The sequence below is a fragment of the Marmota marmota genome, unplaced genomic scaffold, assembly GCF_001458135.2.
Source record: "Marmota marmota marmota unplaced genomic scaffold, marMar, whole genome shotgun sequence".
NCBI lineage: Eukaryota > Metazoa > Chordata > Mammalia > Rodentia > Sciuridae > Marmota > Marmota marmota.
Genome location: NW_026000019.1, coordinates 10,538,458 through 10,566,400, shown reverse-complemented (window position 1 = coordinate 10,566,400; position 27,943 = coordinate 10,538,458). Strand labels below are relative to the sequence as shown.

At 37.6% G+C, this 27,943-nt stretch overlaps 1 protein-coding gene across 6 annotated transcripts in view; it reads left to right on the top strand.

Moving 5' to 3' along the window:
• Rgl1 (ral guanine nucleotide dissociation stimulator like 1) overlaps positions 1 to 27,943 on the top strand; it is a 245,024-nt gene that overhangs the window by 71,576 nt on the left and 145,505 nt on the right. For 5 of the 6 annotated variants that reach the window (XM_048809850.1, XM_048809851.1, XM_048809846.1 and 2 more), the window contains one exon: positions 22,137 to 22,300. In XM_048809850.1, the coding sequence (XP_048665807.1) occupies positions 22,169 to 22,300 (132 nt within the window). In that variant the 5' untranslated portion in view covers positions 22,137 to 22,168. Of the gene's footprint in view, positions 1 to 3,284; positions 3,303 to 22,136; positions 22,301 to 27,943 lie in introns of those variants that run through there. The other variant, XM_048809849.1, reaches the window with a different exon arrangement.

Here is a 27,943-nt window from a genome sequence, read left to right as displayed (position 1 = left end):
GTTTTTTTTTTTTTTCAAATGATCTTTTTGGCTAAAACGTATCTTTCAAATTCCAGGATAAGAAGTAAATTAGCCACATGGAATATGATTTCCACATGCCTTAGATTGAATTTTTGAAAATTCATATGTTGAAACTTTATCCTGAATGTGATAGCATTTGGAGGTGGGGCCTTGGAGGAGGTGGTTACTCCTGAGGGCAGGGTCCTCAGGAATGGGATACATCCCTTAAAAAACAGGCCCCTCTTCCCTCTACTATGTGAGGACACTTTGAGAAGGAAACTTTTGTGAACTGGAAACTGTGTTCTCACCAGACATCAAGTGTATCTTGATTTTGGACTTCCCAGCTTCCAGAACTGTGAAAAATAAATATCTGTTGTTTTTAAGCCACCTGTTTATGATTTTCTTATACCAGTCTGAGTAGATGATGTCATGATTTTGCACATTTTATTTACTTATATCCCCAGGCCCTAGATCTGAGCATATGTTCAATAAACATTTATTTAATGAATGATCTGATCCAAAAATGGGCATATAACCTACATGGTTTCAGGGTCTTGGCCTCATCCTATCTTTTGGGGTCACTTGTATGGGTATTATATTTGAGATTCCCTCCAGGTTCCCAAATTCTTATTCCTTAAGCCATAAGGAATTTGGAGTTTGTCTCTACCACAGTGATCTGTGAAATCACTATCCAAAGGTTTTTCTCCCTTTCCAAAAATATTTCTTAAATGAATGAATATTATGGGTGGAGGATTATTCCTCTTTTTGGGCAGACATTTATTTTCTTGTTTCATTTTTAAAAAATTTTATGCACATGTCCCCTGTGATGTTAACTTAACTCAATGACCAGTTTTTTTTTCATCTGAGTCACATTTCAATCCATGCCTGAGAGCAAGGCATTTCAGTTTTCGGATGACGATATGCTATTTCTTTTCTTTTTTGGCCACGTGGTCTATCTCATTCTTTTAAAACTCAGAATTAATTTAGCATAAGAGATCAGAAAGAGAACCTATCCCGTCTACCCCAGCCTTTCCAGCATACACAGAAAACTCAGTGCCACAAAATCACAGGAATAAGAATCTTGCTCCAGGATTATGGAAAGTTGATGTTTTTGATGAGACATTTAGTGAACAAGTAAAATTTTGAGTCAATAATAATCTTAGCTTCATTATATAATTTAAGCCCTCTGGGCCTTTTACCAAAGCCCTGAAGAGCACAGAACAAAGAAGTCTAAGAACTGGAGTCAAGAATTAAGCCCTCTGACTCAAAGTGCATTTTCTCTACAATTATGCCATAGCAAGCCACAGGGAATAAGTATCTTTTAATTAAAAAAAATAACTATAGAAAAAATGATTGAAATCAGAAAGAAGAGTACAGATGTTTCTAGTTTTTATATTTGCACTGCACCAGCCCCTTGGCCTTCTGATAGAACTTCAAGGGCCATCACCAGTGAGTCTTGGCAAGTACTTAACACCCACTGCTGAAAGGCTGGGAACTGGAATTTGGAGGAGGTGGTACAGATGGAAAGGCTTGGACTGGGTGCCTAGGAAGCCTGGTTTCTGATGCTGATTTTGTGCAGGAAAGAAATTAACATTTATTGAGCCATTATCCTGATATATATATATATATATATATATATATATATAAATAAAATCTTGTTTAACTCTAATATCATCTCTGCTAGTGAGTGTGGTTATTCTTATTTTAAGAATGAGGAAACTAAGATTTAGGAACAGTTAGGGAACTTGTTTAAGTTAAGGCTATACAGCTAACTGACATTTGAACTGCATTTGAGCCTCAGTTGACCTTATCCAACAGTTATCTCCCAATTTCTCCCTCTGGGCCTCACTGTGAAAAGAAAGTGTTTGGATGATCTCTGAGATTTCCTCCAGGTTCCCAAATTCTGGAGACTTTGTATACAATCCTATTCTTTTTACTGATGTTTAGCTTGGCAAATTTAATCCAATCATCTCTCCCCACTTCTTGTGTTATGAATTGATAGATATATAGATTTTCATATATCTGTCTTCCAGGAGGACCGCCAGAGATAACAAAAGTTGTTTCTTTTAGATATAAGGCTTATTGCTCAGAATGCAGTGCTATCAGTGGCAGCTTAAATAATTAGGCAACAGATACTATAGCCATTTTATTTTTATATTATAACACCTAGAAGGTAAGAATCTACCATTTTACCAATTAGTCCAAGCAACTTCTAGCTCATAGACCAGATTGTTATCTCCAGATACATATTAATCTGGATTCTCAGGAGAACGATGGAGAGGAGTTGGGGGAAAGAATACACATACATACAAAGAGAAAGGCAGGGTATGGGGAGAGATTACAAGGGGTTGCTCATGTGGTTATGGTGGCTATAAAGTCTCAGGAACTGCAGTTGGCAAGATAGAGAACCAAGAGAGCTGATAGTGTAAGTCCTAGCATGAGGACAATTTGAAGGCAGGAGATCAATGTTCAGCTTGGAGATAGGGAGGAAGCGGGGAAGAGAGGGAGAGAGAAGTAGGGGAATTCTCAGTTTGACTTTTTGTTCTATTCAGACCTTCAGTGGATTACATGAGGCCCTCCCACATTGGAGAGGGTAGTCTGCTTTACTCATTCTACCAATCCTAGTGTCATTCTGGTCTAGAAATAGTCTTATAGACATGCCCAGAATAATGTTAAACTAACAATCTGGATTTCCCTTAGCCCAATCAAGTGCACATATAAAGTTAAACCATTACAATACACTAAAACTATTATTTTTTCATACTTTAAGAAGGATTGAAGTGACTCAAGAGATCAGAGCAAAATAAAGGGTCTTTTTATGTTGTTAAAAAAAACCCTGTGTATTAGATAATACAAACTGTTATAGCAAGTGGACTGTAAATTTTAAACTAACTCAAGCATAATTTAGGTTTATTTCTTACTCATAATAAAGTGCCGGACAAGTATCAGGTCAGCAGGGTCCCCAGCTGAAAGAGGCTCTCTCCTTTTCAATGTGCAGTTTCTGAGGTCACCCTTAGAAGTTGTCTCTGTGTCAGCCAGGTGGCAGGAGAAAAAGAACACAGAGAAGTGCCAGGTGGGAGAATTTTATGAGGTAGGCTAGGAATGACCCATGTAATTTCTGTTACGTTCTTTTGCCTAGAACTGTCACATGGCTGTACCTAACTGCTAGGACACTGGGAAGAATAGTTCCTGACCAGAAAGCCCACGTCCCAGCACTGATTATACGAAGGATGGAGGAACACAAATCAAAGCTTTCCTAAGTTTCTATCATATTCTGGATAAAGAATCAGGCTCGAATTCTGGTACTGGCTTCCTATTAACTGCTGGGGTTATTTTCTCATCTGCAAAATGAGGGAATTAATTGAGACCCAAGACATCCTTTTTTTGTTTAATATTTATTTTTTGGTTGTAGTTGGACACAATACCTTTGTTTTATTTATTTATTTGTATGTGGTGCTGAGAATTGAACCCAGGGCCTTGCATGTGCTAGGCGAGCGTTCGCTCTATCGCTGAGCCACAACCCCAGCCCCCAAGACATTTTTTTGCTCTAGAATTTCATGGCTTTATATTGCTCTTTCAAAGAAAATGTTTCATGTGAATGCAGGTAGTTCTTTTCCTGCATGCAGCAGAAGTCTTGGTTAATGCAGAAACCCTTTTCTTGTGCTACACTTCATATTTGCAAAGTCAAGTCTAGGAGTTCTTTGATTCTGTAGCATGTAAGTTATTATCCATTGCGTACCATGGGCATTGATTCATGGCAGGCAGTTCACTGTACTTTAGAGGTCTTCTGACCAGAGTGTATGTGCCCTTGGGGTGTGTGATGATATTTCAAGGGGTAGGGGTTATAGACAGAGGATTTAAAGATAGTCAGTTTTCTTTAATTTTTATATTATTCTTTCCTAAAACTGATTAAAGAACATCTAATAGCTAATGAGTTTTATTAGTTATTTTTTTCACCTCCCACTTCATAATTGATCCTTCCCCACTTTACAAAGAAAGATCTACTGCTTATTTGGCCTGAATCTTATATAATTTATTGGTCCAAGTATAAATTCTGTAGAGCACCAAATGAGACAGTGTTTTAAAAATATTGATGTCACTCATATTGAAGATATTAACCAGGCTTTCTCCATCTACTTCATTAAGAAGTACATTTCTAATAAGAATGTTACTTTCTGTGTTTAGCATTTATTTATAAAAATTGTATTTATGTTTTTTGATCAATTAAGTACTGATAATTGAGAATACAGCTCATAAAATATTATTTAACTTAGAGACCTATAGTCACAATATTTAAAAAGTAACTTTTGATTTATATATGATACTTTCAAATTTAAAACTATTTTGCATTAAGATAAAATTCCATAGCAAAAGTGAAATAAAATTTCAGGAAGCTGAAGGAGTAGCTGTGTACTTGGGTTCTAGTTATGACTGAGAAAGATTGTGCTCTCATTGTTAACATACTACTGAGGAAAACAATAAAAATAAGGGAATTAGCAAATGTACAAAATAGTTTCAGATCATGCTAGCTCTGCTAAGCACCAAGTAGCCTGCAGCATTGGAAGGAGCTCATTGAGTATGAGGAAGGTCATCTGGCAAGGGTATTGAACAAAGCCAATGGAAAGTATAGCTTGTGCCAACTATGGAACTACTGGCTAGCAATTTGTCAAGACACTACTTTTGTCCCAATCCTTAGTTACAAGGTCAGGAGCATTCCAGTCTTTATGCTTATGAGTCAGTATCTTAATATTTGCATGAAAAGTAAGACAAGTTTGGTGCATAGTCACTAGTCACATAGTCATAGTCACTTAGCTATTTTCCCTCTTTAAATATTTCTTTATGCGTTGGTCTGGATACTGCAAAACTCTCTAATATCTAATAAAGAATCCTACAAACTCTCTAACATGTCTAAAAATTTATTCTAAGCAGCCAGAATTGTAAACCATAAATTATAGTTTAGCCTAGGTGTAAGCTGCTACTAGTTGTATCATGGTCATGGGGATAGTTCTGTTGAGAGTGTGGGGCATAGAGAATTGGAAAGAGTTTCAGTCTCCAGTAAAAATTAAGAGATATTTAGTGCAACAAAGATTTTTTTTCTTGATCATTATGAACTTTGAGGTTTGGAGAAGTCTTTGTTTTTCAGAAAGACATCCATGATCATATAGAATCTTACATTAAGTACTCTAGTATAAAAATCATCTTTGTGTTCTAAAGAAGTTTAAACAGCCCAAAGTAGAAGTTGTTTGGCATGGCACAAGGAGGAGTGACCAAGAATAATAAGATATTAGGAAAATTCAGACTGGTGGCCAGAAAAATTTCCCAAGAGCAAAAATTTAGGTAGTTGAATAGTCTCAGATGGAGTGCTGAAAAACCTACATATGTCCTTAAAAGTAGTTACTATATTATTCATTCACTAATGAGTCTTAGATTGCTTGACAGGCTTTCGTTACTTTTTGAGAATAAAGTACTAACCCCTCAATTATTACCTGTTCAAAGATATTTATAATTTCTTAAAATGTTAGGCGATTTATATCATTCTTCATTTGATTTGCTTGTTAGCAGTTGTATTTTTGGAATTGTCTTATGCTATATAAAGTTACTATATGAATAATAGGTACTTAAAATGTAGTGCTTTTTTGTTTTTGTTTTTAAGTAAAAACAATGACATAGGGCTGGGGTTGTGGCTCAGTGGTAGAGTGCTTGCCTAGCATGTGTGAGGCACTGGGTTCGATTCTTAACACCACATAAAAATAAATATGGATTCAGCAACAACTAAAAATTTGTTTAAAAACAACTACATGTAATCATTTCTAGCCATGAGGGAGAGTAGGATCCCCACTTAATATCCCACCGAAACTAACGAACCAAACAATCCTTAGAAATAATAAAATAAAATATATGTTTTCAGGCATCAGACAGCAACTAATGTAAGACTTTCATTCCTGAGAAGTGAAACAAGCGATAAGAACCAAACCAGTGATCATCCTGGTCCTTTTTTACTCTCTAAGTAATTTTTAGACGATGGTGCAGGGAGTGGGAACTAAATAGAAAGCTGTGTTGTACTGAGTTGTGAAGACAGAGGTTAGAATTCAGGTGAGCTGTGGCAGCTAGAATTTGGGAGGCAGAGTGGAAGGAGGGTGTTCGTCTAAGAAAGAGCTCCAGGATGGGTCACCATGAGTCTTGGCCAAGTAGAAATCTGCAAAAGTGCAGGGTGAAATTCTTGGTAAAGAAAAGTTATTAGGTATCTGCAAGCTGAACAATTCTCAGAAATCACACAGGGCCAGAAATAATTTGAGTTTTTACCAGCCAGAGAAGAGAGACCTCATTCCACACATGGAACACTCATTAGAAACCTTGTAAGACTCAACTGTTAGTGGTGCGGCTAAAATAGCCCTAAGTAAAGGATAATCCAGACATACACTAAAAAGCTTTAAAATAAGCATCAAAAGAATCAAAGTAATCCACAAGAGACTTAATTACCTGTCAGAACAATGGCCAGCATTTTTAAAAGGAATTAAACAAAATCTACCACTTACTGCCAAATTCAAAATGTTTGGTATCTGATAAAAAATTACCAGACATGTAAAAGTAAGGAATATGTGACCCATAGGCAAAGAAAACTCAGTCATTGGCACAAACTCCAAGATGACAGAGGTAATGGGATTAGTAAAGGCATGAAAATAGGTATTATGTATACACTTGATGTGATCAGTTATTGAAAGGAAAATATGAATGTAATGAGAGAAAGGAAAATATAAAGAGAAACTAAAGAGCACTTTTATCTGAAATGAAAATTCCTTTGATAAAGAGATTAAATACACAATAGACATGATATAAAAAGATAAATAAACTTGAACAATTAGCAATAGAGACTATCTAAAATGAAGCTTATGCACAGATATATAAAAGGCTAAATAAAATAAAGGTATCTGTGGGACACTAACAAGCTGACTAACATTTGTAATTTGACTCTTTAGAGGAGAAGAAAGAAAAAAGAAAACAGAAATGATGTTTGTTTGTAGCAACAAGGAGGAAAATGGAGGTCATTATATTAAGGGAAATAAGCCAGACAAAGAAAGATAAATACCACATGTTCTCATTCATTCGTGGAAACCCTAAGTCACCTTGTAGAAGAATAGAATGGAATGATGGTCACTAGAGACTGGGAAGGGCAGTGGGGAGGGAGACAGAAAGAAGTTCATAAGGGACACCAAAACATAGAGTGGAGGTATCACTTTATTACCTCTAGTCCATCCGTCCTTCCTTCCTTCCTTCCTTCCTTCCTTCCTTCCTTCCTTCCTTCCTTCCTTCCTTTGTTATTGGAGATAAAATCTGGGGCCTTCTGCATGCTAGGCCAATGCTCTGCCACTGAGCTACATCCCTAGCCCTCTACTTCTTCTTTTATAGCACAGTTGGTTAACTGTGGATTAAAACAGCCTATGATGTATTTCAAAATGTATAGAAAAGAGTATGATGAAATGCCTAACACACATTCTCTCTCTCCCCCCACTTTCTTTCTCTCTCTCACTCACACCCCAAAATATTTTCCTTTTCTCTCTATAAAGTATTTTGTAAGCCCAAGTATGTATTTTTGTAAGACCAAGAATATATAAAGAACTCTTAGATCTGACTAATAGAATGAATTAAAAGGTCAATAAAAGTGAACACATTGAATCTACTCTTCATCAAAGAAGATACACCGATAGACATAATATCCATGAAAAGATGTTCAGTATCATTGTTATGGTTTGGATCTGGAATGTCCCCCAAAGATCATGTTTTGGAGGCTTGGTCCCCACTGCAGAAGTGTTCAGAGGTGGGGGGTTCTGGAAGGTGATTGGATCATAAGGGTTCAGGTCTTATCAGTGGATTACTCTGCTGATGAATTTACAATTTGATGGCTTTATTGGAGGAGATGGAAACTGTAGGACGTGGGGCCTAGTTGGAGGAAGTAGGACATTGGGGACATGACCTGGAAGGTAATATCTTGTCCTGGCCTCCTCTTCTCTGTTTTTGCTTCCTGGGTGCCATGAATGAGCAGCTTTGCTTTACCATGCCCTTCCACCATGATGTTTCTGCCTCACCACAGGCCCAAAACAATGGAGTCAGCTGACCATTGACTGAAACCTTTGAAACTATAAGCCCAGACAAATCTTTTCTCCTCTAATTTGATTTTCTCAGGTATTTTGTCATGGCAACAAAAAACTGACTAACACAATCTTCATCATTAGAGGAATGAAAATTAAACCAGTATGATACCCCTACACATTTATTAGAACATTAGAGTGGGTAAATTTAAAAGACTGAAAATACCAACTGTTGATGAAGTTGGGAAGCAACTGAAACTCTCATATACTGTTGATGGAGATATAAGATTGTACCATCACTTTAGAAGATAATTGTGGCAGATTCTTATAAAGTCAAATATGTACTTATCACATGATCCAACAATTTCACTCTTAGGTATTTATCCAAGAGAAATGAAAGCATATGTTTACATAGAGTTGTACACAAATGTTCCTTTCACTTTATTTAAAGCAAGCAAAACTGGAAACAGCATAAATGACTATCAACAGGTAAATGAATAAATAAAATATTTAACAATGGAATATTAATCCACAATAAAAAGAAACAAACAACTCAATTATGTAACAACATGGATGAATTTCAAAATAAATATTGTTAAATGAAAGAAGTCAGACAAAAAAGAGTAGATGTTGTGTGGTGCTTAATAACATGAAACTCTAGGAAGGAAAAACATATTTATAGAAAGGAAGACCGTGATTGCCTGGGGCTAGTGATAGGGTGAGAGTAACTGGGAAGGGCTTAAGGGAATGACCTTTTGAGGTGATGGAAATGTTCTGCATCTATCTTGATTTTAGTGATGGTAACAGGGGAGTTAACATGAAATATGTAACTTAAAATTGGATTTATGCATGGAAGTTCCTCTGTTTTTGTGTGGCAAAGCCTTGGAGTCAGTGATGAGAAACTCTAAAGATGTTGGCAATTTTTCCATTGTGTAAAACCTGTTATATGTTGAACACTGTCAGGAATTCCTATGACTTCAGCATTTATATTTAAGTTGTGATGGAGCATAGTGGGTTGAGGAAACAAAGTAAAGAAGGAAGAAGAACAAAATATTTGGGAATCAATTTATTCAAGAATTATTTTTGAGCACTTTACATGTGACTGGGTACCCAATATGCAAAGGTGAATATAAATGGTCCTTGACCTCTGAGGGCTCATAGTCCACTAGGGTGTAAACCAAAGTACAATGTTATAAATGCTGTGATTTAAATTTAAAGAACTGAGTGCTTCTCTCAGTACAAAATTTTTTGAGTGTCTTTCAATATGTTTATTTATATTTTATATACATGAAATATTAGCCTAATATTTATATGCATTATAAAACATATAAAATAGAAAACAACAGATGAGATAAATATATAAATCAGAGTTCTGTATATATGTATACATAAAAATGTATATATATAAAATATTTTTTTCCTTCCCACAAACCACCAATCCATAGTTTCGGGCACCATGTAGGATGTCTGCAACCCACTTCAGACTCACTGGGGTCTGAGAGAATGCTCAGGCCTCCTGCAGCGTTGTGGAGTGGGGAGGTTGGCGGTAACCTTCACCTTGGCAAAAGCCCATTGACCCTTCCTTTCTTTTCCCCAGAACTGTTCTTTGTGTGTCCCTCTGCCCTGAAATAGGTATTATTTGTGAAACTTTCTTAACTTCTGTGCTTCATTGCCCTAGAAGGTCACTGTAATTCAAAAGAAGCAAGGTTTAACTATTTTGGCACAAACTTTGGCTGGACTACAGAGCATCTTCCCCCTCAAAAACTCACTAAAGCCAAGAGATGGGGTATTCTGAGGGAAGTTCCAACCAAACTAGACCCAGAGGAAGGTGCTTACATGGTCTGGTCAGCCCCAGAGGAGTTGATCCAAGACCTCTCTTCCCTATAAGGGGAAAGTGAGTGTGTTAGATGCATCAGGGACTCTCAACATTTGAGGTAGATGTCACTGCTAATGTCCTGCCTGACTCTCTTCAAGGACTGCCTTTCTATTTCAATTTCCTTTGAGGCTATGTGAGACCAGCTCTGACAGTCTGTCATACGCAAAAGGCTAGTGTTGCCAGATTTTAATTTGAAGAGTACAGAATATAATTTTGACTAATTGGTCCAGTAGGAACTGGAGTGGAATCTAAACAACTCTGGAGGTCTGTGGCAAGGAAATAGGGACGGGGGAGAGATTTAATCAGCTTTCTCTCAGGCCTCATGTTGGCAGATTTCTAGGCTGACCTCATCAATGCACTTATTTCTCAGGTAAGCTTTCAAAACTATTTGGGCCTGATTCCACTATTCTTCCCCCTGCCCATGATGTTATACTTACAAAATAATGAGCCTGGAATTCCTTTAAGGACACACAAAGGAGTCAAACATAAGCCCCCACACATTTTTGTCCAGGCCAAAGTGGGGAAAGGAGGTGAGTGTGTGGCAGTTGTGACTGGGCCCCTTAAGCTTCATTGCTGTGAGTCGTTTTTCAGTCCACAATGAAGCTATCAATTTAAATCTCTCAAGTGTCCAGAATCAGTGTCAACCACGGTTGGAACAATGAACTTGAGAAATGAATTCACTTGAGCTGTGAATCATAAGCCTATCACCCTCCAGAGCAGAAGCAAAAGTGAAGAAGTCATTGAATTCCATAATAAGTTCCATATGCTGTTTTAAAGAAAGGCTTAAAAAATGATTAGACTTCAGCTCACCATACTTCTGTAACAGGAATTTACATATGTGAATGCGAAGTGAAAGAAGTGACTGTCAAATTTTGCTTCTGACTTCTTTTTGACAGTGGAACAGTTGTTTATTTAGCTCTAGAAGGGCAGGCAGGGGAGAGGTTGATAGGCACCAGAGAACATGGAGGAGCTGGTAGAGGAGAAGATGAAGGGAGGTAGAGGCAGCCAGCTCTCCGCGTTGGTAGATAAGGAACCACAAATTTGAGATAACCCTTTTGGCCTTTCTCCTGCCACCTTATTGAAGAGAGTTAGAGTTTTCTTTTCTTTTCTTTTTTTTTTTAAGTACAAAGCCCAAAATTAACATGGCCACAGTTCTGTGGAATTTTTGAAAGGCCATGACAGGAAGATCTGTTTTCAAATTTAGACTCTGCTCTCTGACCCTGGGAAAATCATTTCACTTCTCTAGGCTTCAGCTTCATCTCTGCCTCACAGAGCTCTCAGTGTCATACACTTGTGTATAACCCTCTTTTGGCACCTGTCCTATCACTTTGAAATGTATCTCTTTCTCAGTGATATGGATTGTGGACTTCTCAGGGATTTAGAGCAGTTAGCAGTGCTTTAGACCAGTTAGGGGAGGGCACTTGCTTATTTATCTCTGTTTTACTGTGCCCCCTACAAACCTGGCACAATGATTAGGCAACAGGTAAAAAGACTGTGCCTCTGCTTTGTCCCTGTGCACCACATGGTGCTGGTGAGGTGGAGGCAACCATGTGTCATGTTGCCATCTTGTTGAGTCAGATTGGCCCTGTGACTCCCAGCTAGGGAGTTGGGATGCTAAATCTTTTATTTGCACAATTGCTGTTGTGCTAAGAAGTCAGAAGCCAGAACACAGTCTCATTCAGTGTCTGTTTTGGTTTATTGGAACTGGCAAGGTCAATCTGTGGCAATGAAAAAAAGTGGGGAAAAGTGGAAAGTTGTAAAGGTTTTAGGAGAGAAAAATTAAAAAAAAAATGAAAAGAAACTGCAACCCAGTTGGACTGAAATGGTGACACAGAATGAAATGATCTTCTCTCTCTCAGACACATGCTGGAATGCATTTCATAGAGACTTAAAAATAAAGCCAACGTACAACCAAGTGCCCAGACCCCACATTCCATCCAGCTCTGATTTGTTGGTATTGAAATGGAGGCATTTAACAAATTTGGCTATCAAATACTGTGTGTGTATATGGAAAAAGGGCAGATAAAATGGGCCAATTAGACCTCAGCACATCTGTCAAAACTCTGACCTTTAACCTTAGTGAAAACATAATCTAGGATCAAACACAGACACCCTACAGATGTATACAAGTCATTTAATGCAGCCTTTGAAAAGACTGTGATGGATAGCTGGTGTTATTCTGAAAATCTGATGAGAAATCCAGGCTTGGCCCTGCTAGGAATATTTGTAAATTTTTTTTAAAAAGTAGGTTCAAATTCAGTAAGTATTTTATATCTCCCAGCAAGGTCCTCCCCATAGGCTGAGTGGAAAACACTTCTGACTGTTGCTACACACAGCAGTTTCCAAGCTTGTTTTGAAAACCTGTTTGAAATTTGAGAACAGAATTTGGTTTTCAGTTACTTTATTTAGCCTTAAAGATTTTTTGGTTTACTCCACAATAATGTGAGGGTTTCATCCTTAATGGACTATAGGTTAAATTTAACAACTGTCCCTCAATATGCATGTGAATGCTGGGTGCATTTGTGTGGTGTACACCCTCACAGAGCTTGATGTCAGAGGGAAGAATGTGGGAGAATAAAACGTTACAGTGTTTTCACAGGGTTCACTGAAGCACAAATGGGGTTCTCATTATAAACAGGGATTGCATCTTCTCCAGTATTCATGGAACATGACCAGCGTAGCATTTACTGATGAAAATGTCACCATGCTGTGGCAAGCTCAAGCTTTAGGGAGGGTGTTTTTAGAGATCTTAAGCCAGGGCTTAGTCTTGTGTTTGCACAGGGTGCACAGGCAACAGGAGATAAGCCTAGCAGACCTGTGCAAGAGGAGTCAGGAAGCAGTGTTGGTAGTGCTTTTCCATTCTCGGTTTCATTGTCTCTCAGTGTTCCTACATTCATCTGGTCATTGAATTTCTTTTTTATATTTTAGTTTTAGATGGACACAATATCTTTATTTTACATTTATGTGTGCTGAGGATCGAACCCAGTGCCTCGTGCATGCTAGGCGAGCACTCTACCACTGAGCCACAACCGCAGCCTCGGTCATTGAATTTTTGATCTCACATGGGATAGGCTTGCCATGTTATATATGCCTGGTTTGTCACTCAACTCAGTGACTTTCTGCACCCCCCCCCCAGGAAAAAAAAAAAAACACGAGTTAATCAATTTAAAAGGAGGAAAAGTTTATTTTGTCTCATAGTTGCAGATAATTCAGTCCATTTTTGATTGGCTGGTTTTTTTTTTGGGGGGGGTATCTGTGGTGAGGCAGAACATCATGGTGGGTAGTACCTCGTGATAGCCAGGAAGCAAAAAGGAGACAGGAAGGACCAAGGGGCCCAATCCCCTTTAAGAGCATACTCCCAGTGACCTAGCTTATTTCTAGTAGGCCCCATGTCCTAAAGGCCCTTCCACCTCCCAGAAGTGCAAGAGGCTGGTGAGCAAGCCTTTTGCACTTGGACCTTGGGGGAGGAGGGCACTTAAGATTCAAACCATAACACCAGGTGCTGATCCAAAAGACTGAAAAGAAAATTAAAATATGAGCTAGTAGTAGTACTCACTCAAACGCAGGGTCACAAATCCCCCTACCCTGCTGGATGACTACTGAACCTACTCCCTTGGCCTTGACACCACTTACAGAGATTTATTCTTACTCCAGAATTGAAGATCAGGGAAAGAACAACATATTTAGATGGAAATAAGTCTGCCTCTCTGAATAAAAGCTCCTCGCACCTAGTTAGTCTATGAAATGGGTATCTGGGTGTTTAGTAACACTAACTAGATCATTACTATGTGAAACTAATCAAAGAGCCCTCTGTGTGGGGCAAGGCATTATCTGACCAAATGTAAGGGGAATGATATTTGGCAGAATACAATATGTGTGAAAATTATGGTGTCCTTAAGAGACTGTGAGAGGCTACGGATTGGCCTAGAGCCAGCCTGCTCTACTTGCCTCTCCCAGAAGTGTTTTCTTGAAAGACATTTCCCTGAATGTAGACTTGCCATTTTCCTATGGCCTAGTAAAGTGACTGTAATTAAATAGATTACACTTCTCTTTAGGGTAAATAGAAGAGTGAGAAAAGACCATTCTTTAACCTGAAATGTGGGAAGGCCAGTCTATTCAGAAGTTAGTTAAAATGATATGATTTTTGTGCATTAACTGGTCCATTCAACTCCCTGAGTCTAGCATTTGTAGATTTTTGCCTTCCTCCCATGAGAAGCCCACCTCTGAGTCCTTTCAAAAGCCCAGATTCCTGGAACATATAATGGTGCTATTTTATAAGTGGAGCGTTAACACTTGAAGGCTTGCAGTAGATTGGAGTGGTGAGGGAGCTCTGGGGTCAGGCCACTTGAGAGACACCTTGGGGCTTATTCCTTAATTTCTCTTGATCTGAGCTCCTCCTGGGGCTGTTATGTGGGTGGACTGCAGCTTGTGAAATACCAGCCCTGTACCTGGCAAGGCAAATGGTGAATGCACCATGGTGGGGGTCACATGTCACTGTTTCTGTTATTGTTGAGACCTAAAGGATGACACAAGGCTGAATCAGCTTAAGTTCCTTCAACTTGAAGATAAAAATTAGCCTGTGCCTGTTGAACTGGACGATGCTCCCCTGATGTTTTTTACTTTTTGCCCTCATTCAGTCAGTTCAAACTGGAGTTTACAGAATTGTGAAACATTTGAGCCTGGGATAGTCATGTGATTTACAGTTTTGTCTCATTTTAAGCTTTCAAGCAAATATAATCACTGAGCTTTTGATCATAATAAAAACTCAGGCCAAAAAATTGGGTCCCGTAGAATTCCCTATATCTCTCCTAGAACCCTGAAGGATTCTTCGGATCTCAGCCTCTGTTTTGTTTAGGTGTCCTCTCCCTCCCCCACGTCTGTCTTTGCGGAGTTTTCACTAGACTGCTCACTAGGAAGGAGCCCAGCTGTTTTCCTGGGCTTGGCTCTCTGTGCTGAGCAGGAATTGCTGAGCAAAGAGCAGCGTTTCTCCAGGGAGGTTCCCAAGGGTAGCACAGACTCAGTCTGGATTTTTCTTTATTATTAAGACCTTCTGCCAAATACCATCAGGGACAGGGGGAAAGCACACAAAGCCTGAAGTCCAACTGGGCCAGCTTTTAAAAACATACCAACTTGAATAAAGCAGGAATGTCTTATACTTCTTTAATTTTCTGCATTTATCAAGAGACAGTAGCTCTCAGAGTCAGTTTTAACTCCACAGACACTGGTGTGCAACCTTGCTCGGCATTAAGTGAGACCTTTCAGAATTAACATTCCTTTGACATGGTTGCTCAGTGATTGACATTTATTCCAAAATACATCATGGTGGGAAATGCTTAATCCCTTATTCTAGTGAAGTGTTTTTTAATGAAAAAAAAAAAAAAAGATTGTTTTAAAAGGGTGATAGAGACTTTTTTAAAAATTGAAGTAGTATAACAAATTTATGGGCAGTCTTAAAAAGAGACAGCAGTTTAGCAAGGGAGGTAAGAGTAAGTTTCAGGAAGCAGAGAAAGCATATGAAGAATTAAGTTGCCTTATATATACTAGAAATGCAATTGAGATTCCAAAGAGGAAGAGAATATGATCTGTTGCTGCCTTACTTTCTGGTAAGTTGACGTATGTTGTCACTGCACACACAACCAACACTTAGTAATGCTATGAAATGACATTCTTCCTTCCCTGGAACAGGCGCTGCCAAGTTAGGAGTCTCTGGTGCCATGGTTTCCTGGGGTCCTTCCCCTCTGATGTCCGTTGGTGTTCCAGTCTCTCTTTTTGTTCAGGAATCTTTGATTCCAGACAGGTGGTTCTTTCTCTGTTTTCAGAGATGATGAGACTGCTGTATTGTATCTCCTACAACCAGAAAACTGTACCTTAAGACCTTCTAGAGTTCTCCAATTTGTAGATGTCCTAATAACAATCACAATTAGAAACTCTAGCACTGAGCCAGGATTTGGAAGCTAAGGATTGGTGAGCATGTCATTTAGCTTCACAACTCATAATTGTTTACAGCATAAACACTTTGCTTCTATCTGAAGGAATATTTTTAATATTTCATCATAATTGACTACATATCAGAGAGTTTTGGGATGTCCTTGAATAGTTAAAACTCAGATATTATATTTGTGGATGCCAAGGGGTTATTAAAATACCATACTGCTTGTTTGATTGTTGATTAGTAAATTCATAATATGGGAATAAGTACAGCATATGTTTTATGTACCAAGAAGCATACCCTTTTATCGTTTTGTTTGGTAGTTTAAATCCTTCAGGTCTATTTGAAAAATAATTCAATGCATGTTAATTTTGTTTTTACATTTGGGGGAGGTGAGTGTTGTATTTTTTAACTGTGGGGCATCTCAGTGGCTTGGTAGTCTGTCTATTCAGATTAAAGATGAGAAAACTGAGGCCAAGAAGGGTGAAATGGCTTCTCAGGGGTTATATAGAGAATGAGCTCTAGGCTCATGATTTGAACTCAGGTTTTCTGATTAGAATTCAGTACTTTGTGCACTGATTCTGAACCTTTGAATAAAACTAAAATGCAAAGACTGTTCTTGATAGGAAGAGTTAAAGACAGGAGAGGATAAAGATAAACAACCTGTCTTTCTGGACAGGACCTCGCTCATTAGGAAGAAGAATGAGTAGGAGAGAAGGTAGGAGGAAAGAAATGGCAGAAAGACAAATAATTATGGGAAGGAATAGGAACAGAGTAGATGCCAGAAATTTTAATGATTGGAAGAAATCTGAGTTGAGTTTGAAAATTAAAAATATCTTTTCAGGTATAAGCAAAGAGTTTATGTGCATACAGGGCCCCAAAACAGAAATACTGTATTATTAATACATACAATGGACTCAGCAGGGGCAGAAAGAAGCATGGCTTAAAGACAAGACACACCAAGCATCCCAGTAAGGCTCTGAATATTAAACACCTTTTTCTTCCAAAAATATTTAAAGAGGAGAGAGAGTAGAAAAAAGATAATAATTTATGAGGGATGTCTCATGTACTATTTATTATCATAGGAAGGAAAGTCAAACTCAATAAAGTACAGATTGATTGATCAAACAAAGCCCAGCCTGGAATTAATAAAATACAGACTTGAGTGAAGTTGTGCCCTAGCACATATTTTAAAGCCATGTTTCAAGAATGTTATCCGTGGGGGGTATGGATAATTTTTATCAAATGGCAAGAACAGACACTAATAATGGCAAATTTTTGTGTTCTTAGGATTGCCACGTAATTACTTATGTTTTCAAGATCAGCCTCTGAGAAGCTGCTCATTCACTTTTGGTGCTTAGTGAACATTTAGGGGATGAAATCATCAACGGGGTCCTTGTTATGGCCATGGAAAATGTTATGGTCGCCAGTCAATGATTATTTTGAAGGAATGGAAGAAAAGGTTATTAAGACTGTATATTACAGGGAATGTATCATATCGTACACCATGAGTATTTAGTAAATATGTTAAAGAGAATATGCACAAATAAAAAGTACCCAAATTTCAAATAAATACCTTTATTTAAGGAAATATGTTTTCTCCTGTAATATCATATTATAATACTAATTATTTTCACCAATTTTGACTATAATTTTCACCAATATATAAATTTTGATTAGACTGATCTTTGGATTTAACTTTAAACAATCTTAATAGAAGCCCCTTAGCGTTGGTAGAGATGTTAAGGCTCTGGAACTTGAAAGCAAAGTGACCTTTGTGGCTTTTCTTATCTGCAAATCATTTCTCTGTGTCAGATGAGCGCACCTTTCCTCCATTCTGTCATCTTGTCTTTCCTGTGTTCATTTTACTCCTTTGCTTCATGTAGCAGGGACGGTTTACAATCAGAACAGTTTTTTTTTTTTTTTTGTACCAGGGATTGAAACCAGGGGCGCTTAACCACTGAGCCATATCCCCAGACCTTTTTAATTAAAAAAAGAAAAATTAACATTTTTAAAATTTTGAGACAAGGTCTCACTAAGTTGCTTAAAATCTTGCTAAACTTGCAGAGGCTGGCTTTGAACTCGCAGTGCTCCTTCCTCAGCCTTCCAAGCTACTGGGGTGACCAGTGTGGGCCACAGGTGTAGCACCTAACTATAACACTTTTATATATATAAAAAGAGTTCTCAAGAAATTTTGTTTTGAATTTTTGAGAGAAATTTTGCTTCCAGGTACTATAATCAGATATTTATGTTTATATATATTCAGCTTCCTTCCCACTCCCAACTTGAGGCTGATTTGATCATCCAGTGGTTTAAAAAAAATTCTTTTTTGGTTATCAGGTGTTTTGGATGAAAATCCTTCAAAACTGATTTTCAAAGGATCTTGTAAGACTAATGATATTTTAGAATCATTCTTTAACTAGAGGAGGATCCTGCCTTCTACTTTTACAGTGATTTCATCTTGTCTGATGTACGGTTGCGTGTATTCATATTAGTGGTATTTGCATGGAGGTTGGCTTGTAAGCCTTGAACAGGTGTTTTAGGAAAGAAAGTGGTAATAGTTCAACTCTTAAGATGCGTAGCATGTCAGAGGTTGAAGAAGATTCACATATGCCTTCTATTTTAATTCTAACAAAACCCAGCTTCACTATATAGGCTTCTAGCTATTTTTAGGAGAATCAGTAGGAGATCTATAATGTAAGAGTTGTTGAAAGAAAGTATGGAATGGAACTTTAGACTTGGAGGGGAAAAGACGGACTGGCTATACAATTTGTGGGACTTAGTGCAAAATGAAAACACAGGGACTCTTGTTAAATAATGAAGAATTTCAGGGCAGGGAAGGGAGAGCTTTCAACCAAGCATGAGGCTCTTGTGAGCATAGGGCCCTGTCTGACCATACCGGTTGCATACCCATGAAACCTGCCCTGGTCAAAAGTTGAGAGGGTAATAAAAAGGAAAAATCTATTTTCCCTTGATGTTTCCTTCCTTGTATCCCACCCTTACAAACGTACTTATCAGGTGATCATCTCTCAAGGGGGCACTGTTGTGGCAGTTAGCAGAGTCATCTCTAATGCCTGGGGAAGGACACCAAAGGAAGGTTGTATCCCACCTAGCATGGGAGGGTGGATGGAGCCAGGAGCCCTCTGAACTGACCTAAGAGAGAGAGCACGAACTTGGGAACTCTATTTTCTAGCAGTGTAGTACAGTTATTTAACTTGTCTGAGTCTCATTTTTCATGGTTGTAAAATGGTGATAGCTACCTTGAAGGGTTATTAGATAGATCAAAGATAATGCAAAAAAAAATCTAGTGCAGGGACTGGTATGCAGTGGAAACTCAATATATATTGCACATAGGATCATTTTTCGTGAGGATAAATATTGGGGATGAGTGAGAAAGGTCCCAAGTCTCAGGGGTGGAGGATATCCAAATGCTCGAAGGGCTGGTTGCATCTGTGTTCCTCCTCAGTTACTGAGTGCTCTGGAATGGACTACAACTTGGAATTACATCTTCTCCCAAGCAGGGCAAGGAGCAATCTGTGGGAAGTCAGTACACAGAAGAGTTCAGACTCCAGCACTGAAAATTTGCCAACTTTCACCCACATTGCGGAGATGAGAGAGCAGCTGTGGGCAGACAGTAGAGTAAGGGGTGTGGGGTCACTGGGCTGCGTTGTACTTACAGATGTTCCATTGTTTGTTCTGAGATTTTGTCATTTGTCTATTTTATCCACTTATATTTCCATGATATATGACTGATACAGTCAAAACCATTTTATGCAGTTTTCCTACTTTGTTTTGATTTATTATTTGTTGTTTACAGTTTTATCTCCAATAACAACAATGGAATTTCCTTCCCTACTAATCTGGCCTGTTTCCATTTTTGCCTGTTTATTTTAATTTCCTTTTGCTTTTGGCCTGAAACCTCTACATGACTCTGCTTTGTTTATTTCCCTTGCACGGATGTGTCAGCATCATTTATTAGCGTGTCCACTCGGAAGAACTTTGTTCATTAATCATGGAGACTCTGTTTCCTGACTTCTAATGGGAGTGTAGTAAGTGCTGTGTCTCTTAAATACTTCAGGATGGCTTTGGGTACCAGTTTCCTCATCACTGCCCAGATGTGCTGGCCTCCATGACTTGCAGATGGAGCACAGGAGGCCCCAGGGCACAGAAGTAACTTCTCTGCAGAAGACTCTTGTCTTAAGTCCTTTGCCCTATAGTCCTGTCCCTCTTATTGATTTTACTTTCCAATTATTTTTATTTAGGGAGTGGGTTATAGGAGCATAAGACCTGCTTTTTGCAAATATACTCAATCCCCTAAGACATTTTCATGAGAACCATTCTGTTGTTGGCTAATAAGCAATTCCATCTTGCAGTATTAGCTGTTTGTGTGTGTGTGTTTGGGGGGGAGTACATGATGCGTGTTATTAGACTTGTCTCCTTACGAAGAATTTAGTCCACTAAGTCAATAAAGTTAAGAGGAAGTGATAACTTGACTTTTATACCTCTTATTTGAATATGATAGGTCTGTTATTTCATTTTGCTAGATTCTCATGACTGAGAAAATCATCACATTTTTGTTTGTTTATTTGTGGTTTTATTTTATTTATTTATTTATTTTTTAATTTCTTTTTTTATCTTTATTGATTTTAATTTTTTAAAAATACACAACAGTAGTGGAATGCATTACAATTCTTATTACACATATAGAGCACAATTTTTCATGTCTGCATATAAAGTATGTTCACGCCAATATATGCCTTTATACAAGTTTTTGTTTTTGTTTTTTGCATTACAATTCTTTATTTATTTGTGGTTTTAGAAGTTGAACCCTGGGCTTCACACTTGCTAGACAAGCGTTCTGCCACTGAGCTATAATTGCTAGCCCAATTCATCATATATCTTAGTATTTACTCTGTATATGACACCATCTTTAGTTTGAAGATACTTATAAGACTTAAAGGCAGAAACAGTTGAAAGTTAATAAATATAAGCAAGTGTTATGGGTGACACAATAGAAGCCCATCCAGAGTCTATGAGCATCAAAGGAAAGAGAGACCTTTATTATTTTGGAGTGGGAATTGGAGAGGATGTGTCACAAACAAAAATGGAAGGTTCTGGATGTATTTAGAATGCATAAATACTTTCAAATGGTTGAGGCAGCAGCAGTACATGCACAAGGTAGGAGAAGGGAGGCATGAAGGGCCTTAGATGCCCAATGTATGAGTTTCAGATCCTCTTCTCTAGAAAGTTTTAGGTGGGCAGAACATCATTAGCAGATTTGCTTTTTTTAAAAAAATTACCATGAGAAGAATCCATTCATGGAGACTCCAATGGAGGCAAGGGACTCCTTATGACAGTAAGATGCTGAGCCAGCCAAGATATAATGAGATTCTGAGCAAACCAGTGGTCCATGGAAAGATGTCAAAAAAATTAACTTTGTAAAATTGGTATTGATTTTTAAATCTTGTCTTACAATAATTGCCAATAAGACCAAGAAAGTAACACAGACCATAAATGTCAAAAAGTCAAAGGGAATCTTCTTCTGTGCTTTCGTTGCAGAGTTGGTTTTCATTGTTGTTTTTGGTGCGGGGTTGAACCCAGGGCCTTGTGCATGCTAGGCAATTGCTGTACCAGAGAACCGTCCCCAGCCCTTCATTGCAGTTTGGAAACATGATTACTGTGGCACTTCACGTACTGTATTTTAGCATGCTACATTGTCAATTCTTGATTACAGCTTTTCTGTCCTGGGCTCTAAGCTTCTTAGGTTTAAGAACCAAAATAGTGAATTATTTGTGTGTGCCTAGCATGGAGCCTTGTATAGACAAGGAGATGTTTGAAAAGCAAAACTTCTTACACCACAGCCAGTACTTCTTCCACACGTGCCACATGGCATTTTGGAAGTGTGCAAAAATCACTTAGACTTGCTTGCCATCCAATCTTTTCCATTGGCTCCTCATGAGTGGCCAGAGCAAAATGGCAAACAGATGTAATAGGCAGAAGACGCTTTTTATTTGCTTTAAAGTTTGTGTCAATTTGCCCATCATCAAGATGTGACCCTGTACCTCTAGAAGTCTGTATTAAAATACCAATAATGAAAATTTAGAATATAAGAAGTGTCCATAAGAATTGATGCCTATTGTAAGACTGTCTTTGGTAGTCTCATTATCCACAAGATGATTATTTGCTTCCTCTGTTTGCATTATTTAAGGTTTTAACTTGGATCACACTTTATTGTTCCACATAGATCCGTAATGCCTCCTGCCTGCCTCTTTCAAGATGGAGGAGAAACCTGTGATAGAGCCTACTCAAGTGGTATCTAAACTCAAACTTTCCACCAAGGTAGAAGGCACAGGACACTGGCTGGTGGAAGATCATGCTCGAATATGGGAAGTTTTAAAGACAGAGGAGGTAAGCCAACTCTAACTGACGCAATTGGTGTGATGATGGATTTGCTCATATCCAGAATTGTAATTCTTAGCACAGCCAGCACCATGGGCCTGCTGGGGCCTCCTCAGGGGCTGCAGGCACAGCCATGACTGGAGAACAAGAGTCCGGGTGTGTCCCATGGGTATTAATGACTACACAGTGATTCAGGCAAAGGAGGTGACACTTCAAGTAGGCTTTAAAAAGAATGATCTGAGTCTTATATGCTTGTAGTCTGCACTTTGGCCTCAGATATACCATGGCACCCTCTTCCTGTCTTCTCTCAAGGCTGCCCTTCTGTTACCCTTTTTCCTCTCTCGAGCCTATTATACCAAAGTTTCATTTTGGCATATCCAATACTGTGTGTGTGTGTGTGTGTGTGTGTGTGTGTGTGTGTGAGCATTCAAGGTGGGTGAAGATAATCTTCTTATTCTTTCAGTGGCAATTATAAATTATAACTGTCATCTTATTAGGTGTTTGAGGTAAAATCATAAATACTAGGTATCAAAGAACTTCTTCACTATATACATATTTGAATGAAGAGTTGAAAAAGGAAGATTGGAAAAGAGAATGGGGATGTTCACCTACACATGGGAAAGTTCTGACTTCACTGAGCTTAGGATTTGTCTTATGTGCACTAAAGCTGGAATGAAAGTTAATGGTTTTAATACATAGGAAAGAACACTTTAGAGAGAAGTACAAAAACGAGCTTCAAAATAATGACTATGATGTAGAAATGCAAAAGGCAAAACATAGAATGCTTAGTACATGGTACCAGAAAGAACAACATCTATTTTCTGAGGGGACCTAGGTGGTATTCATTATCTTGGGCGGTTGTCTAGGATCTGGTCTACATATTGCAAACATAGAAAATTGTTTTCTGATATATCTAATAGCAGAATGTTTTTAACACAATCATCATCATCATCATCATCATCATCATCATCATCATCAATATCATCATCATCATCATCCTAAGATTAGGAGGAAACTTTGGAAAATTATGCTGTTAAGAACATACTTACACATGATTGTATGTAAAATTTTTTTCTTGATTGATACTTATTAGGTGGATTTTTTTTAGTTAGATACATGAAAATTTTGTTTTCCAAGTCATTGTCAAATAGTTTTCCAAAGTTGTGCCAATGTGTGTGCATAAAATTTTCCCTTGTTTCACGCTCTTGGCAACTCTCAAAATTGTCAGATTTCTTAATTTTTCTATCTAGTTGGTCTGAGATAAAATCTCATTCTTTGATTGTCAGTTTTTTTTGCATCTCATCTCCACTTGAGACCACTTTTCTTTTTTTCCTTTAATATTTAATTGTCTAAGGGTCTAACAATAATAAAACTCACCCTTTCTTCACCCCATCTTAAGATGTCTTTATTTTGAGTAAACTCTTAGGAATATAGTTTAGATGGGTATGGAGTTATAGGCTATTTTCATTCAGTACATTGGAAATATTCCACTGTCCTTTGCTTTTCCATTGCTCTGGAGGAGGAGCTAGTTTAATTTTAATTCTTTTGAATATAATATCTTTACCCTTTAATACTTAAACCTTCTTTACATTTTTGCAATTATACAAAATATTAATTCATTCTTCTGTTTTTGGTGTGGATTTCTATTAATTTAATGTTTTGGGATTCATGATGGGTTTCACAAATAATTTCTAGTCTGGAAACATATTTATGATTTTCTTTTCAGATTTGCCTCATTCTTCTGTAACTCCAGTAAGGTTTTATTTTTGATTTTCTCACTCTTTGTTCATGTCCCTAACCTCTTTCAGGGTTACTATGTTTTTATTCCTCTTGTGTTGCATTCTGGTTTATTTTATATTTATCTTACAATTCACTAATTCTACCCTCAACAGTATCTAATCTGCTTCTTAACTCAACCATTAATTTTTAAATTTCATTTCTATTTTTGTACTTCTAAAAGTTCATTTTCTTTTAAATCTTATAAGTTTTTCTTTTAGCCTCTTGCTTGCTTTTTGTTCTTATTTATATTTCCTAAGATATGTTTATCAAAAACTGTGAAGGGTCTGAGGTTTTACTTCACATGCAAATTAACTTGGTACAATTTTGTGGATGCTGAACGATGACATGAGACTCTTGGCTCAGAGCAAAAGACTTTAGTATTCACAATAAAAGCAGTAGTCAGAATATCATGTGTGTTTTGGTTTCCTATGTCCTGATTCGTATAGGAGTGACATAGGTGAACCTAGATAGATGTCTGCACCAGAGAGGAACAGTGAACTTGAGAATCTTTATAGTAGGCAGTAAGCAGTCTTGCATTTTGATCTACTGGTAGACATTAGCACATCCCTCAAAATTGCCTGAAAAATGATCTAGGTAAAAATTAGTTGGGGACTTCAATTTGTGGCATATATAAGAAAACATGCAGGAACAAGAGAGGACCATGGAGGATTGTTTCCTAACAATTGTAAATCTAATGGTTTTATATTCAGAGTCTAGAGATTCCCAGAACTATGGGTCTTATTCTACTATCTGTTTTTCTTGTTGGACCTTTTATATGATTTTTTTTTGTTTATTTGTGATTTTTGACTGTGAGTTCATTTGTATTGTAATAAAAAGAATTCTATTCATGGAGAATTTGCACTTGTTTCTGGAATCAACTGGAAACCACTTCAAAGTAAATTCTTAGCTTGATTTTTAAAAAAACTGTTCAATATGAATACAGGGTAGAAACCTATGCAAGGACATTCTTGTAGTGGTGAATTCTAAGGGGTGTGGATAACTCCCTCTTGCTATCCCTACTCAGCACCGTATTTCAAGATAATCAACTTTCCTTGTATTGTTATGGAGAAATATTACTAGTTCACTCCAATGCTGAGGGAATAGCATTTTGGGGTCTCAGATTTATGTAGTAGGGTTTCCTATAGATTCTTTCCATTGAACCAGTCCTAGGCTTTATATTATTCTTTCTTGTGTGTTTTTAGGTAATAAAGCCTATGTTAACTAGAATAACATAGAGCTGTAACTAAATACTATCCAAAATTTAAGTAGCTTAACCCAATAAAAGTTTATTTCTCAGCCACATACTAATCCAGTTTAGGTGTTTCTAGTGAGGGTGCTTGCTTTTCTCTGTGTGGTAATTCAAGGACCCAGATACTTCTTTCTTGGAGCTCTAAAACTCTGTGGCCTGGCAATCTTCTATATCAGCTAGCAATTAAAAAGGTTGACCTAAAACAAAAATCAGAAATACTTTGGAATTAATCTAACCAAGGAGGTGAAAGATCTCTGCTATGAAAACTATAAAACACTGAAGAAAGAAATTTAAGAAGCTCAGAAGATCAAAAGAACTCCCATATTCTTGAATAGGCAGAATTAATACTGTCAAAATGGTCATACTACCAAAAAATAACATACACATTCCATGCAATCCCCATCAAAATACCAATGACATTCTTCACAGAACTAGGAAAAAACAGTCCTAAATTTCATTTGGAAGAATAAGAGACCCAGAATAGCCAAGGCAATTCTGCCAAGAAAAATGATTCAGGACACATCACAATACCCATTCTCAAATTATACTGCAGAGCTATAGTGATAAAAACAGTGTGGTATTGGCATTCATAATAGACATGAAGACCAATGGATGAGAACAGAAACTATAGAAACAAACTCAAATTTTTACAAGCATCTGACATTTGACAAACTGCAAAAAATATACATTGTAGAAAAAGCAACCTTTTAAATAAATGATGCTGGAAAACTAGATATTCATATGTAGAAGAATGAATTTAGGTCCCTATCTTTCACCCTGCAAAAAAGTCAAATCAGAATGGATCAAAGATTTTGGAATTAGACCAGAAACCTTGCAACTGTTAGAAGAAAACACAGCATTAATACTCCATTTATATAGGTTGGGCACCAATTTCCTCAACAGGATATCTAAAGGTCAAGAAATAAAATCAAGAATCAATAATAGGATGCGATCAAATTGAAAAGATTCTACAGAGCAAAGGAAATGATAAGAAAGTAAAGAGAGCCTATATAATGGGAGAAAATCTTTGCTATCTATTCCCCCCGAGAGGGGATTAATATTCAGAATATATAAAGAACTCAAAAAACCTCAATGCCAAAAAAGGAAATAGTCCAATCAATAAAGGGGCAAAAGAACTAAACAGGAATTTCTCAAAAGGAAGAAACACAAATGGCCACAATATATATGAAAAGATGTTCACCATCTCTAGTAATTAGGGAAATGCAAATCAAAGCTACACTAAGATTTTTTCTCACTCCAGTCAAAATGGTCAAGAACATCAATAATAATAAACTCTGGTGAGGAGGTGGGAGAAAAGGTATACTCTTATATTGTTGGTGGGACTGCAAATTAATGCAGCCAATCGGTAAAAAAGTGTGGTGATTCCTTAAAAACTAGGAGTGATTCCACCATATGACCCAGCTATCTTCTTGGTATTTATCCAAAAGATAAATCAGCATATTATAGTGATACAGCCATTTTATAGCAGCAGAATTCACATTAGCCAAACTATGGAATCAACCCAGATGCTAGTCAATAGAGGAATGGATTAAAAATGTGGCATATATTCACAATGCAGTTTCACTGAGTCATAAATAAGAATGAAATAATGGCATTTTCTGGTGAATGGATGGAAATGGAGAAAATTATGCAAAGTGCCAATAAGCCAGACTCAGAAAAATCAAGGATTGAATGTTTTTTCTCACATGTGGAAACTAGAGCAAAATAAGGGAAAGAAGGCAGTTGGGGAGGATAGGATGTCTTAAAAATCCAGGGAAGATCAGTGGAGTAGAAGAAGGGGAACCAGAGTGAGGGGGGAAGGAAGGGAAAGGGGAAGATAAATGGATGAATCAATAAAATCATGTTAACTTCAGATATAAAGGTACCAAAAGGAATTTCACCTTTATATATGTGTAGAAGAGAGGACGTTTAGTCGAGAGGAGAGAGAATAGGGAGGAAGGAGGGGAAGAAAAGTGGGGAGAGAATGGGGCTTGAAATCAGATTCCTTGCATGTATGACTCTGTCAGAATGAATCCAAGGACCATGTATGATCCTGATACTCAAACTTACAAAAAGAGGTTGAAGAAGATACACTCGATTCCTGACCCTCTTGGACTAGAAGTGACATGCATTATATCAGCTCCTACTCTGTGACTGAGATCTAGTCCCACTACCCCACAGAAATGTGAGGGAGGGAGGTTGGAGAAATGTAATGCCCAGTTGGGCAAGTGCTTACAGTGCTGACCCAATACATGGAAAGGCAAGGCAAGTACAAATTGGATTTTGGTGTACAGTTAATAAATATTACGAAAAAAGAAAAAAAAAGGCTAAAATGTTCCTGGTTTGGCCAGTGATCTCTAAATGAAGCTTTCTTTTTTTTTTTTAATTTTTTATTGTTGGTTGTTCAAAACATTACATAGTTCTTGGTATATCATATTTCACACTTTGATTCAAGCGGGTTATGAACTCCCATTTTTACCCCATATACAGATTGCAGAATCACATCAGTTACACATCCATTGATTTACATATTGCCATACTAGTGTCTGTTGTGTTCTGCTGCCTTTCCTATCCTCTACTATCCCCCCTCCCCTCCCCTCCCCTCCCCTCTTCTCTCTCTACCC